The sequence below is a fragment of the Bos indicus genome, chromosome 6 (genome assembly GCF_029378745.1).
Source record: "Bos indicus isolate NIAB-ARS_2022 breed Sahiwal x Tharparkar chromosome 6, NIAB-ARS_B.indTharparkar_mat_pri_1.0, whole genome shotgun sequence".
NCBI classification, from domain to species: domain Eukaryota; kingdom Metazoa; phylum Chordata; class Mammalia; order Artiodactyla; family Bovidae; genus Bos; species Bos indicus.
This window is the reverse complement of record NC_091765.1, coordinates 4734895-4756280: the sequence shown is the minus strand read 5'-3', so window position 1 is coordinate 4756280 and position 21386 is coordinate 4734895. Positions and strand designations below refer to the sequence as shown.

The window sequence follows — 21386 nt, the reverse complement described above, 5'->3', positions numbered from 1 at the left end:
ACTAGCACTGAGTACAAAGTTCTATATGTTAATTAGAACATGGATGTTAACTTGACCAGATTCTCTCTCTGTCCTTTCCAGCTTTATCTTTCCACTTATTCTATCAGCATGTGAGAAAGATGTGCTTAAGTCTTCCATTTGGATTGCTTTCACATTTGAAACATACACGTCGTTTTTTGTATGGACCATCTTTATTTTAGTGATGCCTTTTCTTTCAAGTCCACTTTGTCAAATACCAGTGAAGTTACACCTGATTACCTATCATTTGCATTTGCATGATATATACATTTATCCATGCTTCTATTTTAGGCTTTCTGTGTCTTTGTATTTTAAAATTGTCTGTTAAAGGGACATTGGTTGGTTTGGGGATCCAAGGCAGAACAGTGTTTTACTGGAAGTACTTAGTACTCAATCTACAAAGTTTTATATAATTATTGACTGCATTGGATTTATAGATACAATTTTGGTTATTTACTTTGTATATGACCTAGCTCTTTTTTCCTTACTTCCTGGGCTTTTAATTAATAAAATTATTTTATTATCCCATTTTTCCTTTATTAACTTGTTAGTCAAAACAATCATTTATTATTTTACACAATTTAGATAAATTTACCTGATAATGCTAGAACCTCAGAACTCTTTAATTCCATTAGCTTCCTTACTGCCTTTCAAATTGCTCCAGTTCAGTTCAGTTGTTCAGTCATGTCGAACTCATCGTGACCCCATGGACTGCAGCATGCCAGGCCTCCCTGTCCATCAGCAATGCCTGGAGTTTACTCAAACTCATCTCCATTGCTTCGGTGATGCCATCCAACCAGCTCATCCTCTGTCATCCCCTTCTCCTCCTGCCCTCAATCTTTCCCAGGATTAGGCTCTTTTCAAATGACTCAGCTCTTCATTTCAAGTGGCCAAAGTACTGGAGTTTCAGCTTCAACATCAGTCCTTCCAATGAACACTCAGGACTGATCTCCTTTAGGATGGACTGGTTGGATCTCCTTACAGTCCAAGGGACTCTCAAGAGTCTTCTCCACACCACAGTTCAAAAGTATCAATTCCTTGGTGCTCAGCTTTTTTTATACTCCAACTCTCACATACATACATGACTACTGGAAAAACCATGGCCTTGAGGAGACGGTCTTGTGTTGGAAAAGTAATGTCTCTGCTTTTTAATATGCTGTCTAGGTTGGTCATAACTTTCCTTCCAAGGAGTAAGCATCTTTTAATTTCATGGCTGCATCACCATCTGCAGTGATTTTGGAGCCCAGAAAAATAAAGTCTGACACTGTTTCCACTGTTTCCCCATCTATTTCCCATGAAGTGATAGGACCAGATGCCATGATCTTCGTTTTCTGAATGTTGAGCTTTAAGCCAACTTTTTCACTCTCCTCTTTCACTTTCATCAAGAGGCTCTTTATTCTTCTTCACTTTCTGCCATAAGGGTGGTGTCATCTGCATATCTGAGGTTATTGATATTTCTCCCAGCAATCTTGATTCCAGCGTGTGCTTCATCCACCCCAGCATTTCTCATGATGTACTCTGCATAGAAGTTAAATAAGCAGGGTGACAATATACAGCCTTGACGTACTCCTTTTCCTATTTGGAACCAGTCTGTTATTCCATGTCCAGTTCTAACTGTTGCTTCCTGACCTGCATACAAATTTCTCAAAAAGCAGGTCAGGTGGTCTGGTATTCCCATCTCTTTCAGAATTTTCCACAGTTTATTGTGATCCACACAGTCATAGGCTTTGGCATAGTCAATAAAGCAGAAATGATGTTTTTCTGGAACTCTCTTGCTTTTTCGATGATCCAACAGATGTGGCAACTTGACCTCTGGTTCCTCTGTCTTTTCTAAAACCTGCTTGAACCTCTGGAATTTCCTGGCTCATGCACTTGTTGAAGCCTGGCTTGGAGAATTTTGAGCATTACTTTACTAGCATGTGAGATGAGTACAATTGTGCGGTAGTTTGAGCATTCTTCGGCATTGCCTTTCTTTGGGATTAGAAAGAAAACTGACCTTTTCCTGTCCTGTGGCCACTGATGAGTTGTCCAAATTTGCTGGCATATTGAGTGCAGCACTTTCACAGTATCATCTTTCAGGATTTGAAACAGCTCAACTGGAATTCCATCACTTGCACCAGCTTTGTTCGTAGTGATGCTTCCTAAGGCCTACTTGACTTCACATTCCAGGATGTCTGGCTCTGACATCCTGGGATGTGAAGTCAATTGCTCTTACCATTATATAAATTATATACGGTTTCAAACGCATAGAAATGAAACATATACGGTTTCACTTCTATAACCGTTTGGTATCATCAATATTTATGTTTATTTATCCATATATTTACCCGTTATTGATCTTCAATCTGTTCTGGATTTCCAAGTCCCCATCAAGATTAATTTTTCTTCTCCCAGAAGAATTACCTTTACTTTAGTATTCCTTTTGATGCAGGTCTCCTGGCTCTTGCTGCCTGAATATATCTTTTATTTTCTTGACAGTACCAGTTATTAAACAAATCTAATTTGGAAGGTATGCAATTTATTTTGTGAAAATACACACTCTGATACTATTATCTTTCAAACTTACTTCTGCCCCATTCTCTCTCTCCTCTCCTACCAACACTCAAATGCCCTAACAATTCAAACTCATTCTTTCCTCACTTGACATAATTCCATTTTATTCAATTTTTTCACAAAGTACAAAAAATGCACTTTGGGATTTTATATGGTGATAATGTTAAACGCCCATATTACAGAGTCACAGTGAAATCTCTGAGCACTTTAAGATGTAAAAATCTGAATTAAATAGGTCAGGCAGAGAAGGAGAAATATATGATACCCTCTATATGTGGCATCTAAAAAGAAATGATACAAATGAACTTACTTGCAAAACAGAAAGAGACTCACAGACTTAAGAAAATAAACTTATGGTTGCCAGGGGAAGGATGGGAGAAAGGGACAGTTAGGGAGTTTAGAAGAGACATGTACACACTGCTGTTTTTAAAATGGATAATCAATAAGGACTTACTGCAAAGCACATGGAACTCTGCTCAATGTACGTGGCAGCCTGGATGGGAGGGGAGTTTGGGGCAGACTGGATGCATGTAAAATGTATGGCTGAGTCTCTTCACCTGAAACTATCACAACATTGTTAACTGCCTATATCCCAGTACAAAATTAAAAGTTTTTAAAAAATAAAATTAAAAAACAAGTAAAAATCAAGAATTTTAAGCACAAGGAGGATGAACACCCTCCAGCTTCTGGCAGAACAAGGGGAGAAAATTTTCTTCTTCCTCACAGTGCATGGTGATGTGTTAATTCCACATCATTACATTCACATATTTTGAGACAAGAAGGAATAAAAAGGAATTTGAATAAAAAAATAATTAGAGATGGTTCCCCATTATATTTTGCTCAATATAGTCTCCCACAAAATAAGTGGGCAATCATATAATAAAGAGACAAAAAAATAAAGGCACCTCATTAGGACAAGACAACTGAGCATAAAAGGGAAAAACCAGAGATGGCAACTTGCACCAAGAGAATATAAAATATTTAAAACTAAAAGGAAAGCTGGAGTCTACTAGTATTCTCTTACTCATCTTCCTCTACAACCTTTCTTCTTTCTCACATTGTCACCATCTTCCATCCTCTCTTTCACCTCCTTCCTCTTCATCATCAAAATGTTCCAAGTCTCCATCATTATGAACTTCAGCTGCTTCTAATTTATTATCAACAAATTCAATAGATTTGGCCAAATATCATCTTTGATTAACTCTTTTAATTTGCCTCCACCTGCATCCAAATCATCAGTGAACCAAGTGAAGAAGGTCTGAGATTTTTCACGCTACCTCTTCAAGATACTACCTCTTTCCTTTGTGTCTGACACAAACATTTCATCAGGTCCTTTCCAGATCCCCATTTGATTTCAGTTCACACTGAACATGGGTTGCCACTCTAACTGAGATAAAATATACTGGAAAAAATATTTTAAAGCGAGGATTTTTAGCAAAATTAAAACATGTTCAGTACTACCTCTTTCCGTTGTGTCTGACACAAACATTTCATCAGGTCCTTTCCAGATTCCCATTTGATTTCAGTTCACACTGAACATGGGTTGCCACTCTGACTGAGATAAAATACACTGGAAAAAGTATTTTAAAGCAAGGATTTTTAGCAAAATGAAAACATGTTCAGTATATGATTTAATATCTTCAAGTTCTGTCACTTCAGTTGAGAAAATACATCAACATCTCTTCATTCTCATCCCTATGCAGGGGAGTTATGTGCACATGGTCAACAAACATTACCCCTAAAATTGGGATCTGGGAGATCAATTATGATTTCCTTTGAAAAGACTGCAGGATTTGTTACACTTTAGTTCTATTTGAAAATTTTCTCACTGTTGTTAGTAAAATCTGTCTATATAAATTCAAACAATACCTGTGTATTTAAATGTTCTTATTGTTCTTTGCCTCCCTTCTGTGAATTCAGAGTAGCAAATTTTTCCTCTGGGTGGGATTTGGTAGCCATCTCAGTTTCCACATTTGAAAAGTAAGTGAAGACAACGCTGGGGCTAATGCTGCAAGGCAATTCCAAAGCACACTCACGAGGGAGACCATCACAACTGAAGAGGCCCAGAGAACTATACCTTCATTTTAAATATTTTTACTGGGTATAGAATTCTGGATTGCAATGATGTTCTCTTAAAGACATATTTTGGTTGTTGATTATTTTTTTTATCTTTTCTGTTAAAAGAGAGCTTTCAGTATTACTGTTTCTTTTTTGAAAGTAATGTCTCTTTTTTTTTTTTCCTGCCTGCTTTAAAGATTGTCTTGGTTTTCTATAGTCTTACCAAGATATATCTAACAAGTGTGGCTTTCTTTACAGTGGTGGTATTTGAGGCTCACAGAGCTGCTTCAATTCACCAGATAATTTTTTTTTTTTTTTGGGGGGGGGCGGGTTCCCTGGTGGCTCATGTGGTAAAGAATGCACCTGCAATGCAGGAGGACCTGGGTTCGATCCCTGGATTGGAAAGATTCCCTGGAGAAGGATATGGCAACCCATTCCAGTAACCAGGGGGGTCTTCCCAACCCAAGGATCAAACCAAAGTCTCCTGAATAAGTTTTGGAAAATTCTCAGCCATTATTACATCAAACTTGCATCTTCCTCATTTTCTCCTTCTTCATCAAGTGCTAAAAGATCCTAACATTACAGACACATTAATTCACTTTTCATATATCTATTTTTAGTCTCTGTGCTTCATTTTCAATATTTTCTATTGACTTCTTTTATTCATCACTAATCCTGTCTTTTGCTGTGTCATATTTAATACCTAATTCAAATACTGAGTTCACATTTTCAGTTTGAATATTTCTGTCTAGTCCACCTGGTATTTATACCTCCCAATTTTTAGTAAAATTCTCCATCTTCTCATCTGTTTGCTTCATCTTTTCTTCCATTTGCTGCTACGCTGCTAAGTCGCTTCAGTCGTGTCCAACTCTGTGTGACCCCATAGATGGAAGCCCACCAGGCTCCCCCGTCCCTGGGATTCTCCAGGCAAGAACACTGGAGTGGGTTGCCATTTCCTTTTCCAATGCATGAAGGTAAAAAGTGAAAGTGAAGTCGCTCAGTCCTGTCTGACTCTTAGCGACCCTATGGACTGCAGCCCACCAGGCTCCTCCATCCATGGGAGTTTCCAGGCAAGAGTACTGGAGTGGGTCACCAGTGCCTTCTCCATTCCATTTGCTAAAACATACTAGTAACATTTATTTTAAGAGTCCTCATTTGCTAACTCCAATCAATATCTGAATCCTCTTAAGTCACTTTCCATTGTCCAGCCTTTCTTGTGGTTTTAGTCATATGGTCCTATCTCTTAGCATCTAGTCATTTTATTAATGTTGGACACTACATAGTTAAAAAAAAAATAGAGGATGCAGATATTATAGGGTTCACCCCAACCTCTGCCAGACAACGTGGAAACTGTTCACTGTAAGCTATGAAGGCTGATTCAAGCTGGCTGCAGTTAAGGCAGACTTCAGCCAGCCTCAGTTGATCCTATCCCTACAGCACCACCATACGGTGCTTCCTTCTAAATGGAAGTATGATGTGCAACTGAGGGCCCCTCTACGGCAACATGAAACTGCAGAACACTGCCTTTTAGAAGTACCATACATGGTTTAACTTTATAGCATTCTGTCATGCAGCTTCACAATTCTGCAAATGTTTTGCGGAGGTGCCAACAATGTTTCTGAGTTGCTTTGGGTCTCCAATAATCACTCCAACCCCACAACACTGCCCAAAGCTCTACTTGCTACTCTGTGCTCAAACACAAACCCTCTTCTTGGGCTGAGGTCAAATTTTCAGCCTCTTGCCCATATCCAGAATCAGCAAAGCTCTGACCACTTCCCCAAGAGGGGAAAAAAAAGGCTATAGATTATCAATTCATCTGTTCAAAGTTTTCCTCTCTCTGGAGCCTTAGTCACTCTAGGAATCTTCTCTTTATCAGTTCTTCGATGGCCTTAAACAAATCACTTTTATATTTAATCTGTCTTTTGTAGCTGTTCTCAGCAGTAATAAGTGTGTTCAAGTTCTCATACGAAGTACGTTTTCTTGCCCTATTTTATTTTCTTTATATCCATATCACTACCTTTCTTTGTATTACTCATTAAAGGTGTTTTGTATCTCTTTCCCTGCTGAAACATAAACTCCAAGAAAGCAAAAGCTTTACTGGATCCTCACCGTGAAATCACACTGAAGATTGCCTGACCCTGGTATCCTTGCTCTTTCTACCATGTTTCACTTATCATGCCTATTTCTGCTTTGTGAAGAATTTCTAACCTCATCATTTCTCAGTATGAGAAAAAGAGAAAGGCTAAATCTGTGTGTGTGTGTGTCCTCAGCAAACATTCCCTCACTTTTTCCTCCATGGGAGAGAAATGATTGAGCTTCTCTCCTTTTGATTCCTTCTCTTCAGCTGATTGTTAAGACACTGACGCCTCCTCCTTCCCGTGCCCAGCTCCCTACTGTGCAGGAAGCACACCTACCATCAGACTCGGGATATGCCTTTCACCACAGGCTGCACACCTGTCTCTCTCCCATGCTCTCTGATGTGCTGCAAACTGAACGTGTGAGTCAGGCCACAATTCTCCATGAGAGGACTGATGGCATATACATTCAGAATCTAAACTGCAGGCCCAACTCTTGCCACAAAGACCAAGATTTAAGAAGCAGAGTATCTGGTGTCCACTTTGTACACTTCTGGTCCACAGGGCAAGATTCAAGAAACAGAGTATAAAGTCTCCATTCAAACCGAGGATCCCAGTCAGATTCACCAATTCAATTTTTTGGAGCCATGAACTTAAAAGAGTTATTATATGCTCATGTAATATATACCACACATACACCTCATTAGTAAGGTGGCTATTTTAGTCTTCACCTGGCTCCTATCTGCTCTTTCTTTGTTAGAACCACAGAGCAGTTATTAATTAGTAAGCATCACCAGTGTGTAAGTGAAGTGGAGAATGGAGGTTGGGAAAGAAGTTTCCAAGAACAATCTACATTTATTTGGCCAGTGACAAAAGGGCCCCCAGGTCATCTGGTATGTACATTTTGAAATAATAATTCACTATAACTGTAGGATATTAACAACTCTTACAAATACACCTGCAAATCTTGTCATCTTATAATTCTGATAGCTACATTTTTGAAAACATGTATTCAGAGGTACAAAATCATTTCTGCTGACTAAAATAAATAAAGCTATGATAATTTGATATTCTGCATTTTGTAATATGCAGCTATCTAGTAAACCGTAATGACTAATTGCCCTGGTAATTCCCCTAGCCTTAAGATCCCACGGAGGAGGGCATGGCAACCCATGCCAGTACTCTTGCCTGGAGACTCCCCAGGGACAGAGGAGCCTGGTGGGCTATATAGTCCATGGGGTCGCAAAGAGTAGGACACAACTGATCCACTTTCACTTTCAGTTTCGGATGTAAAAAATACAGCTTTCCTCTATTAATCTTCAAGGGAACAGATTCAGAAAGTAAACAACAGTAAAACTGTTTAAACACCTTTAAGTCAGGCTCATGCAGGTGAAGCAGGCTATTCTTACTGTACTCGTGGTATCCCACCAGGAGTTACCTCTGGAACCCTTACAAGACTGCAGCTCCTTTATGTTAAGAGCATGACAATTTAAGCAGCAAAGTTCAAACAGTGTTATGTTTCTTTCCTATTCTTGCATTGAGATAGATATTTTTCTACTAAGTTATAGATGATACAATAGCAAAAAAAAATCAATCTAAGTAAAAGAGATTTGATTTTTTTTTTTTAATAAAAACATCACCCAGGACTGGTATATTTCACTGGAGTCTCCAATTGCTATCTGGTTCTTTGGGATTTCTGCATGTGAGTTCATAGCTGGCTAACCGCAAGAACTGTCTGCCCACAGAGGGACCATCCAGGAGTACTGAGCCCAGGGCATGACATCCTGGCTCAACCTGGCTCAGGTCACACCACTGAACACCCTACCTCAGTGGAAGTGTTCAAAGACTGAGCAGAAAACAAACCCATCCCGAGCAGGAGACGGAGGAATGGGGTTGAGAACTCTGTGATCTCAGAATAGATGGAAAGTTTAGGAATAAATGACTCAACTGGAAACATCAGAACAAGGCCAAATTCTGAGAACTTCCCAGGCCAGTTTCCACACAAAAAAAATCCCTTACAGACAATGCAAGAGGATGCTCCAGGAAAAGAAGGGAAGATGCCCTGCCAACAGAGCAGAGCCATTTGGAGGCTTCAGGAAGGCACCGGATTCATCAACAGCCACTGTGGAATACCTGAAGAACAGCAGGCAGCAGTGAAATGCAGTCTGTGCTGTAATCTGTAGGTGGTTTATGTTTAGTCACTATGTTGTGTCTGACTCTTCCGCAACCCCATGGACTGTGGCCCACCAGGCGCCTTCTGTCCATGGGTTTTCCCAGACAAGAATACTGGTGTGGGTGGCCACTTCCTTCTCCAGGGGATCTTCCTGACCCAGAAGTCAAACCCATATCTCCTGTAGATTCTTTACCACTGAGCCACTAGGGAAGCCCACACAATATAAAGGTACCACAACTTAGAGATACGTGTTAGAATAAGAGACAGTGCCTGGAGAAAAGGCATTCGAGCTGTAGTTTGAAATAATGAAGAAAATATTACAAAAAGAGAAGATCCTGGAGATTTAAAAACAAAGATTACTGAGAGTTTTAACAACATTACTCCAATGGATGTTGGTCTTAGACCAAGTCTGAGCAGGTAGAGAACAGAAGAAAATGTATCTCAGACTCCAAACCACCTGGGAAAAAGTATGCAGAAAGACTTCTACTTAAGGAAGGAACAGAATACAATACAGACAACTGCGCACATTCCACAAACTAGCAATGAGAAGCATTCACAATGGAGCACTGGTTTCCAACTTCATACTCTATAATTGGCCCGAGGCTTCAGAAATCCAGAATTCCTTTGCTAAAATTTAAATGAGAACCCTGAGGTATCAAGGAGACTTAAGGACAGAGGAGACAGTCTCTTCAGACCCCGATCTCAAATCCTGGTGGCCAACACAAAGGGAGGCTGAGGTGCCGGTGAATGCCCTGAGCAGTGGGCATCGGTGAGCACCAAGCTGCCCCTCAGCAGGGAGAGGGGAGGCTGCAGCAGACAAAGTCAACACTCCCCACTGAAACCCTCACCTGGCCCACACTAACAGGGACTCAGGCACACCAGTAACCACAATCCTCACCCGTACCTCCAAGCCTCTGGTGTGAAACGCCCCCTAGGGGCCCGTGGCCTTGTCCACCATAACTGCGGACACCATAACCAAAATATAAACTGACAAAGAGCTATCATGCCGTGTGCCTTCTTGCATGACGTCACTTTGCAGACACCACAGCACTACCTGGCTCCCGCTCCATAACCACAGCATAGACAACCACTGGCTGGAGAAGGACCACATATCTGAGAGCTGAAAATGGTTCACTCTAGAGCCACTGGGTGTACTTAGTCTCTAAGTTGTGTCTGACTCTTGTGACCTCAGAGACTGCAGTCTGCCAGGCTCCTCTGTCCATGGGATTTCTCACATAAGAATATTGGAGGGGGTTACCATTCCCATTTCCAGGGAATCTGGATTGAACCTGCATCTCCTGCATTGGCTGGCGTATTCTTTACCACTGTTACTTAGAAATGACTTAAGTAACTGGTCCCAAATTACCCACCAGGGGAGGGAAGGCTCACTATCTCCCTTTGAGAGGGTTCAAAGGGTTCCAAGAGGGGAAGACTGCAGTAGAACCAGTCATCCTCCTTTCTCTGTGCACCCTCTGAATCCTGGCAGCTCCAAAGCTAAAACATCAAAAATGGACTTGAAGAATGCATCTCAAGGATAGGAAGCCACTCTCTCCATTAACACAATAAGGAACAGAACTAAAGCTAGCCAACAGCAAACCTTTGCTGCAGTTCAGATGGTGTGTTGATTGTTTTCAAATGCTCCCCCAAGAAGCTGTAACACTGAGAGCATCCTCTGCCCTGCCCAGCAGTGCAAGAGTGCAGCGCAGAGCCCAGCAACAAGCCTGAAGACCAGACTCGGAAGGAAGGAGTCCATGAGGGAGAAGCACGTGAACCCTGGATTAAAGGAATCCAAGCTGTTAGGTGAGAAGAGAGGGCTTGTGGGGCACAGGAAGCCTCTTCACCAGTACCCTTCTGAACTGGGTCACAAGTACAAATATTGTTTAATCAAAACAGGCATAAAATAAAAAGTAAAAGAAAACAGAGAACAGCAATCATTACATGAGTATAACACCACCTGAATACAGAATGATTTAATAATCAATAGCTCTTTGGGTAGAAAAGTGAGAGAATTGGGTATATTATTGAAATGTAAAAACAAACAATATAAGATACCATAGAACCACAGGAACACAGAATGCAGAGATGGTCTACTGTGGCACTGGCAGCCTCCTTACATTGCCCATATGGAAGATTTCTTTTTCAATGCAAGATATTAACCTGACCACAACATTAAAACTTTTAGAGACAATAAAACAAATATCAAAAGTCATTAATGACCTCTTTAATAACTTATGTTTTTATCATGTGTGGTTTATTTATTTTGTCACATAAATGTTTGATTTTTGAAAATTTTTATGGTAAAAAAATTAACTGCTAAGAAAGTTAACACCTTATAGAAAAACAGAAACCCACTGAAGTCGCTCAGTTGTGTCAGACTCTGCGATCCTGTGGACTGTAGCTCACCAGGCTCCTCCATCCATGGAATTTCTCAGGCAAGAATACTGGAGTGGGTTGCCATTGCCTTCTCCAGGGGATCTTCCCAACGCAGGGATCAAACCCAGGTCTCCCACATTACAGGCAGACACTTTACCGTCTGAGCCACCAGGGAAGCCCAAAAAACAGTTAAGGGCATTAGAAATCTTTTTAGGTTTATAAACATAAACAATTAAAACAGTATATTAAATTAAGGCAAACCTGTAACATTTTCCACTTAAAGACTATATTATAAAATTTCCATTTTCCATCACCTGCACTTCAGAAATCTTTCAAGAATCTCCTTCTCAAGCAACCCTACTCCCTACATCCAACAGTTTCAGCAATACGGTGATGCTTAAAAATCTGTTTTGCTTGCAGATAGTACAGTTTTATGTGTCAATTTGGTCAGATGGCAGTACCCAGTTATTTAATCAAATAGTAACCCAGGTTTCACTGAAGGTGTTTTACAGATGTGGCTAACATCTACAGTCAGCTGACTTTAAATAAAGGAGATTACTGTCAACACTCTGTGTGGCCTTTGACCAAACCAAAGGACTCAACTGCAAAAACAGGTATGCTCGAGAAGTTCTTCCTCAAGACTGGAGTCTTAGCTCCCGTCTGAGTTTCCAGCCTACAGGCTCCAGCGTGGCACCCCAACAATCATGTGAGCCAATCCCCTGGGGGAAACACACCCCCCACCCACACCTCTGGTGACCCTAACTGATAAATGCACATTCAGAGAGACGGTGTATGCCTGGTTCTCTGGTCCAGCGCTGCATCCCTCTCTGATTTAACGATCCTACTTCTCTCAGCCCCATCCACACATACCTCAGCTCCCAATCCCCTCATGGAACCCACCAAATAAAATGCTTGGAACTGAGTTTCCTTTTCCAGCTTTTCTCAAACAATATCCACACCTCTGTTTTTCCATTTCCACCCCCTAGGCCCTTCTTTTTCTAAAGATTAGAAAAGAACAGTAATGAAAGTAAGTGCCATAAGCTAGGATGAAAATTCTCCAAATATATACATAATATATATGTATGTGTATTTGCATATATAAATTCCTGCATTAGAGAGACTTTAGATTGCAAAAGACTATCAACAGTGTCATAGTTCTTTAAATATGTTTTTAAAAGTAAAGTACATTTTAAGCTGGGATTTCTGTTCCAATATAAAGCTCGGAATTGTTCCTGTGCAATTAGAACTGCAATTGGGAAATAAAAGTTAAACAAAAAACATAATTTCATTTTCAGAAATCAAATTCTAAATCCATAAAAAGAATATGCTTATCTTTAAATCCAAACATCCTTATTCACGGATGACTTATTTTTAATGATGAAGTACAGTGACGTTCCTGGTGGTCCAGTAGCTAAGACTCCAGGCTCCCAATGCACGAGGCCCAGGTTCAATCCCTAGTCAGGGAACTAGATCCCATATGGCACAACTGAAAGTTCACATGCAGCAACTAAAAAAAACCCCACATGCCACAGCAAAGAGCGAAGACCTCACAGGCTGCAAATAAGAACTGGCGAGGTCAGACAAATAAATCAATTAATTAAACATTTTTAATGATGAAGTATATAAACTGATTCAGAGTTCTAGAATAATTATCTAGTTATATATTTCAACAATTTTTTTTAAATGCTAAACTCTCAAGGTACTCAGGTTCCTTAAAACTAAAACATTCAATGCTTAAACAGTCAACTAATATCAATATCTATTAACCTAACCTTATAAATGAATTAAATAGTACAAAGAGAAACATATTTTAAATATTTAAAATCAGATTCTCACCTCCCACATCAATCTGTAATCCATATTTTCATCCAAATCTTCAGGCATTCTCTTCTCTCCAGCAAAGGGTCCAAACTTTTCACCCTGAATAGTAATGATTATATTGAAAATGAATTAGTACATTCCTAAGTATTTTATTCTTTTCATTGCAATGGTGAATGGAATTGTTTTCTTAATTTCTCCTTCTGTTTTCTCATTATTAGTGTATAGGAATGCAAGGGATTTCTGTGTGTTGATTTTATATCCTGCAACTTTACTACAGTCATTGATTATTTCTAGTAATTTCCTGGTGGAATCTTTAGGGTTTTCTATGTAGAGGATCATGTCATCTGCAAATAGTGAGAGTTTTACTTCTTCTTTTCCAATTTGGATTCCTTTTATTTCTTTTTCTGCTCTGATTGCTGTGGCCAAAACTTCCAAAACTATGTTGAATAGTAATGGTGAAAGTGGGCACCCTTGTCTTGTTCCTGACTTCAGAGGAAATGCTTTCAATTTTTCACCATTGAGGATAATGTTTGCTGTGGGTTTGTCATATATAGCTTTTATTATGTTGAGGTGTGTTCCTTCTATTTCTGCTTTCTGGAGAGTAATCCCACTGCTGGGCATACACACTGAGGAAACCAGAAGGGAAAGAGACACGTGTACCCCAATGTTCATGGAGCACTGTTTATAATAGCCAGGACATGGAAGCAACCTAGATGCCCATCAGCAGATGAATGGATAAGAAAGCTGTGGTACATATACACAATGGAGTATTACTCAGCCATTAAAAAGAATACATTTGAATCAGTTCTAATGAGGTGGATGAAACTGGAGCCTATTATACAGAGTGAAGTAAGACAGAAGGAAAAACATAAATACAGTATACTAACGCATATATATGGAATTTAGAAAGATGGTAACAATAACCCTGTGTACGAGACAGCAAAAGAGACACTGATATATAGAACAGTCTTATGGACTCTGTGGGAGAGGGAGAGGGTGGGAAGATTTGGGAGAATGACATTGAAACATGTAAAATATCATGTAAGAAATGAGTTGCCAGTCCAGGTTCGATGCACGATACTGGATGCTTGGGGCTAGTGCACTGGGACGACCCAGAGGGATGGTATGGGGAGGGAGGAGGGAGGAGGGTTTAGGATGGGGAACACATGTATACCTGTGGCGGATTCATTTTGATATTTGGCAAAACTAATACAATTATGTAAAGTTTAAAAATAAAATAAAATTTTAAAAAAAAGAAAAAAGAAAGAAAATGAATTAGTACAATAATCAATAATCAAGATACAAAAATAAACTATTATTTCTCTTCTGGAAAAAATTTTTCTCTAAATCTTCCTGCCCAGTGATTGAAACACATTTAAAATATTAAATAATTTACCCAACAGAAAATATTTACATATCTAAATCCAACTTAAATCTATTTTTAGCCAAACAGCCTGAAACCACAACACAGGAGCCAACATAAAAGGGTTAAATTGCTCAACATTTACATTCTGACAAGACTCTGAACATCATACTTTAATGTTTCAAACCTCTGCAGCCACGAGAAGCAGAGTCTTGCTTGACTTGAGAGACAAGCCTACCAGGCAGAAAATCACCTGATTTCCATAAAAACTATAAATTCACCCCAATTATGAACAGAAAAGAAGTAGGCTTGCCACTCTCAAAGGAAGACTGTTCATAAATAAAGTTTAAATTCTCCTGCCAATCCTTCAATCAACCAAGGAGGCACTCCATGAACCCGGGCTTCTCCAAGCACAAGCTTTGAATCACCATCAAGAGATTCATTCACCAGGGTCACTTGTTTCAAATTCAGAATCCTGAGCTTATTAAAATCAGAATCTCTGGGAGTGGGATGTGGAAAGCTGTGTACAGGACAAATTCCCAGATAAGAACCGCTGGCAAAACCAGGAGTGGCCCCCACAGGGAGGGATCTGTGAGGCAGGGTGGATGGTGAGCAAAACTGTCTTCACAATAAGGCAATCAAGCAGGGGCTGGAGGGACTGGGAGTGGGGTCACGCTTGTCCAGCCAAGCATGCCACAGACATGGTTCAGAGAAGACACAGGATCCCGCACGTCCTTGTGAGTCTCCCCCAAACCTTCCGTGACTATTCTACAGTAGAACCCTTCCCTCCATAAGGACATGGCGGAACTTCTGATGAACATTGTTAAGGGGGGAAAAAGCCACCAAAATAGTGTTTCAAGGAATATAAATGACTTAATGAACAACAGAAAACCCAACTCCTGGCAACAGTTAAGTGTTAAAGCTTAAAGGAAGCACAACTAGCTAACACAGTTCCCTGGGGGCTCAGTGGTGAAGAATCTGCCTGGCAATGCAGGAGGCGGGAGTTCGATCCCTGGGTCAGGAAGATCCCCTGGAGAAGGGAATGGCAACCTATGCCAGTATTCTTGACTGGAGAATCCCACGGTCAGAGGAGCCTTGTGGGCTACAGTGCACGAGGTCGCAGAGAGTCAGACACGACTTAGCGACTAAACGGTAACAACAACCCAGGCCCTCACTTGACAGATACAGGAAAGAGGTTCTGAGAAGTCACAAGTAACAGCAGAGTCTGGAAGATCTATTGCTGAATGTTAACTAGGAGGCAGAAAATGCTAGGAAGACCCCTGAAATCAAAACTATAATCCTAAATAAACCAAAAACAAGTACACCAACAGGCAGATTGCTATTTGGCTATTTTAGCCAACTTCAAAGACAAAAACCAAGTATTACGCAGTTTTTTGAGCAATAAATTTGAGGATTTGGTATTAATGCATATATAGTTCAACTTTTCACTCCACTTCGTCATATATTTAGCCTTCATCAACTACTGCGGAAGAAAACCATCTGAGAATACACTTTACAAAGAGATGTGCCTGTGCCAGTCAGCCCCTCTCCACGGCACAAACCCAGAGGACACGGAAAACTGTATCAGGCACTTAAGCAGGGTTCAAACGCCTGAAAAGAGACAGAAACCCAAGAAAACAACTGGGATTAGGGGGAAAACGCCTGCTTAGATGCAGACCGAGTAAGATTATTAAAGTTCTTAAGCTTTGAAAACTCAAAATAAGAATCAGGAATCTGAGTTTAAAGCTTTGCTACTAATAGTGAGCAATCACTTTGTCATAAAATAAAACTACCAAACTATAATAAATACAGCTTTCAAATTTCTCACTCGAGCCAAGAAATACATTCTGCATCTTGTTCTAGTATACGCACATATACACAGCTGACCCTTAACACAGTTGCAACTGTGTGGGTCCACTTAAATGGATATTTTAGTCGCGTCACCCTGGCTGGTTGAATCCACAGGTGTGGAAGAACCATAGATGTGGAGGGCCAGCTGTATGCTATGTGTGGACTAACTCCCGTGTTGGTCAAAGGTCAGCTGTGCACAGAAACACACGCTTTAAAAACTAAAATGTAAATGTCTTGAAGTAACACTGCCTTTACTCTGTACAATGTATTTCATATTTTCTACTCCATTTTACTTCACTTTTGAAAAAACACTAGTTTTGACAGAAGTGAATAATCAAATTAATTTCACAACGCACCAATGGGCTGCAATTCAATTTGAAATACACTGACATAAAATTCAGATAGAGGAGATAAATTTATATTTAGCTCTCTCGATTTGGTAAAATTGCCTTCAAAGCACACTAGTGAGTATACTGGGATGATGCGATCAAATAAACGAGTTTCTGTGGCTGCAAGATTATAAAATATCAATAGTTAACTCTTAGATACCCATATACTTGTGGTAAGAAACACTGAAGACAATTAAAACAATTTATATTTGGCTTTTGATGAAATTTTTATACTTACTGGACCCACTCTTAGCCTTCCCCTAAGAATCCCAGCACCTGCTGTCCAGCCCCATTCTCTCTCTGTTCACTGTCATTTCTATTATACAAGCAGCACTTCCTCATAATCGTAATTTCAATGTATACACAGCTTTATTCACTAACCATTTTCTATGATACTTCTAACCTAAGAGTAAGTCTCTCCTACCTCAGCAGGCTTCATATTGCTTGGGTAATGTTCTAATGGAAGGAAGATTTAGGGCGCACACTCCATATACTTGTAACTTTTTTCTTTTGGTTGAACTGTATGAAATTGCTAGTATTTGATCATGTTTGATATATGAAAATTTCATAGGATTCATCATAATATAAATTATATATGCAGGTGTGTTTTCAGTTGCTCTTTGCAATCCCATGGACCATATCCCACTAGACTCCTCTGTCCCTGGGATTTCCCAGGCAATACTGGAGTGGGTTGCCATTCCCTTCTCTAGCAGATATTTCTGACCAGGTGCATGAGCCTATTCAACACCCAAAGTGAGGTTCATAATTAATGACTAGAAGGAAAGCAACATTTCTAACTATCTCCTTGAAAATTTCAAAAATTTCTAGCTGACTTCTTGTCATCATTGGTTTTACTTCGTGATTTAGCTGTTGAAGATCTCATACTAGCAGCAAAAAAAAAAAAAAAAAAAACTATCAACTCTACCATTTTCTTGCTGGTTGTGGGTCTGATTATTACTACCTTCAACCTATATTCAAGAAATCTTCCTAGAATTCCTTGCTTCCAACGATCTAAAGAATCACTAACCCAAATGCTTAGAAGATGAGGCAGGAAAGCAGCACAACATCAGACAAAAATATATACAGGATAGAGCAGGGAGTGGCCAGGAGGGCAGCTGGAGGGACATGCACATTTAAAAGCTTTCCAACTCCAACTGAATATTTTACTGAAACCAACAATTTAAATTTGTATATGAAATCACTAGTATTCTCTCTCTCTCTCTCTGTATATATATATATAGGCAATAAATTTCAAGTTTCCAAAATTCTGTGCAGATCAAATAAAATGTGACTGTAAGACAAATTCAACCTGCAAACACCAAATCGTCCAAGTCAAACTCACTTCTCTGACTAGCTCAACGCTGAGACTACAACAGTGCTTCTTCGCTTTCTAAACAATGCAGATAAATATCCATTCAACTTGGGACCCACCAGACTAGACAATAACTTTTAATAAAAAAAATGTATGACTGGAAGCATGTGGGCCATTTTCTGTCATTTTGACTAATATTATTAGCAAGAATGTGAAAGCAAGCTTTACTGCTGAAAGCTTTGCTCAGTGAGGAAAGCACTGAGGATTCCAGAGACCTGGATCCTAACCCCTGCTCTGCCGCTAATTACCTGTGACACAACAGAGTGGACGAGCTTCTGAGCTTGTTTCCTCAGCTATAAAACTTGGAGATCCAGATTTGCTGATTTCTAAGATTCCTTGTTGTTTAGTCGCTCGGTCATGTCAGACTCTTTGTGACCCCATGGACTGTAATCTGCCAGGCTCCTCTGTCCACGGGATTTTCCAGGCAAGAATACTAGAGTGGGTTGTCATTTCCTTCTCCAGAGGATCTTCCCGAGCCAGGGATCAAACCTGTGTCTTCTGCGCTGGCAGGCAGATCCTTTACAACTAAAGCACCTGGGAAGTCATAGATATGGATTAGCTGATTTCTAGGAGAAGGCAATGGCACCCCACTCCAGTACTCTTGCCTGGCAAATCCTATGGACGGAGGAGCCTGGTGGGCTGCTGTCCATGGGGTCGCTAGGAGTTGGACACGACTGAGCGACTTCACCTTCACTTTTCACTTTCATGCATTGGAGAAGGAAATGGCAACCCACTCCAGTGTTCTTGCCTGGAGAATCCCAGGGACAGGGGAGCCTGGTGGGCTGCCGTCTATGGGGTCGCACAGAGTCGGACACGACTAAAGCGACTTAGCAGCAGCAGCAAGATTCCTTTCAGCTTTCAAATCCTAGCGTCCATAGACCAAACTTAAAACAATTTGAGAATCAAAGAAAACAAGAGTGTAATTGAAACATTAACACATTCTTAAGTCCATAGTGATTGTCAGAAAGAGAAAAAAAGAATTTTTGAAACACCTCATTTGCCATATTAGCCTATAAAAAATAATAAAGAGAAAGAACTAAGCATTTTCTCCTCTTTTCAACAATAATACTACATCAGGATAACCAAACAGCAGAAGATAATGAAGGAAAGCTCTTCTTTACAGAGGAATCTAATTTATAAAAAGAGGAGGAACTGATTTCAGGCAAAGATTATCAAATGAATGCTAAAACCATTAGGTAAAAGCATGACAGTAAAATAGGTATCCATACAGTATGAACCTACAGATTATGTTACATCTTTACAATGGCAAGCTGCATCAGCGCAGTGTTGGCATTACTAAGAGAAAGACCATCTTAGATGCCTGCTACTAAAACACAGAATGAAGTAAATCATCCCAGCCCTTCGTTCCCCAGTGTCTGTCACAGGGACATGTGACAGGGGCGTTTGCTAGGCTCTCCAGGCACCTCCAGAGGGCACAGACCTCTTCCCCTTGTCCTGTCTCTCTCCAGGCGCCTGGGGAGACCCCACCATCTAGAAGGGAGCACAGGTGCACCACGTAACCGGGGAGCGGGAGACGCTGCCTGTGCTCCTTCCTGCCTCCCACGGCCGAGACTCACTGTTTCCTGAGGCTCCTGAGGGCAGACAGAAGTGCTTAACACATATCAGTGTGGTTTTGTGTGTTGTTTTTTTTTAAAGTACATATCTAACCCTCATATTAGAAGAAATACAGTAGACAAAGAAACAAATAGGGCTCCCGGGCGGCACAGCAGTAAAGAATCACCTGCAATGCAGGAGAGTGGGTTCACTCCCTGGGTCGGGAAGAACCCCCGGACAGGGAAATGGCAACCTATTCCAGTAGTCTTACTGAGAGAATCCCATGGACAGAGGAGCCTTTCTCCTGGACAGTCCATGGGATCGCAGAAGTGTCGACATGACTTAGCAGCTGAACACCACCACCAACAGAGAAACACATTAAATAATGTGCCTTGAGAAAACAAATACCACAAACAAAGAGCCTGCTCTCTTCAGAGATTAACTGTTTTTTGTGTTTTTTTTTTTGCTTTGTTTTGTTTTTAAGGGAATGGGAAGAGGGAGACTGTTAAGAGAGATTTAATAGTCATAACTAAGTATAAGAGGTGGTCCATGAGAATTCTAGTTCAAAAATAAACAGCTATAAAAACATTTTGGAGGTACTTAGAGTAATTTGAATATGGGCTGAAATTAGAAGACATTAAGAAATCACTTATTTTTGTTGGATGCTAAAATGATAGTATGGCTATTTAGGAAAATGTCCTTATGCTGAAATATGGAGGAACGAATGGTCATAATGCCTGTAATTTACTTTGAAATGGTTCAGCAAATAAAACACATATACATATAAATGAAACAAGTTATATTAAAGTGAATCAATCTGCAGTTGAATCATTTATATGTAAAATAATGTTTTTCACAAAAGGAGGCTAGAGTCCCCACTTAGAATATAATTATATTTCAAGGCCAACTATTGTGCATGTGTGTGCTCTTGCAATTCAAGTAGGCCACCAAAAAAGCGCATTTCTAAAAAGCTCAATATGAAGAATATCCAATCTTCTTTTCCTTTCTCGTTAGTATTAGAACACTGACCTTTGTGAGGGCACTAATGTATCTACGTAGAAAAACTGCATTATCAGCTCTCCATTTAGGCAGAGAGGAGAGCTAACAACCTGAAAGCAGAAATCATAGTATGAACCAACCACAATAGCTCTTATATGAGAGCTGAGTCGGCAGGTAACAAACACCCTAATGCCTTGGTTACTTCCTCTTTATCCTCATCTGGAATAAGATCATGATAGCTGGGGCTAAAGCAGCCATTTTAAGCCCGAGAGAATCGCAAAATTTTCCACCCTGACATCTGCAGCCACTGAACTGATAGCAGCAAATGCACACCTTGTTACTGAGAGAGCATAACCTCTGAGGTTTAGATTACTGCAGGTGCCTGTTACTCTGAGCTGACACAGCAAACATCAGCAAAGAACTGCGCTAGTGCCCAGGATAAAGCAGAAAAATGCATCAGTTATAAAAGGAGTATGAAATGGGAAATGCAGGAGAGCTGTGAAGGAGAAGTGATTCTGGAATACAATAACCTGAAAGGAGCACCTTTTACTTCAACCCCAGCTCTAAGCCAGTTGTTCTCTTGAGCAAAACAACTTCCACAAGCATGTATGTGAAGCTGCATAAGTGAAGTCTTAGGTCCTGGCACAGAACTGGTGTGAGGCATTCTCCCAAAAAGCCTGAGTACTTCACTGGAAAACAGCACAAGAGGCAGTGCTGAGGACTGGGAACCAGGGGATCCTGTAAAGAAGCTGGAAGTCACAGAAGGCAGGGCCACAGCCCACAGTCC

At 40.3% G+C, this 21386-nt stretch overlaps 1 protein-coding gene across 8 annotated transcripts in view; it reads right to left on the bottom strand.

Annotated features, from left to right (window-relative positions):
- Positions 1-21386, bottom strand: part of PRDM5 (PR/SET domain 5) — a 255853-nt gene that overhangs the window by 211056 nt on the left and 23411 nt on the right. For all 8 annotated transcript variants that reach the window (XR_011567054.1, XR_011567055.1, XM_070791013.1 and 5 more), the window contains exon 2: positions 13087-13170. Coding sequence is in view for 6 of the 8 variants with exons in the window: in XM_070791013.1 (XP_070647114.1) it covers positions 13087-13170 (84 nt within the window). In the remaining 2 variants the exon portion in view is untranslated. The remainder of the gene's footprint in view (positions 1-13086; positions 13171-21386) is intronic.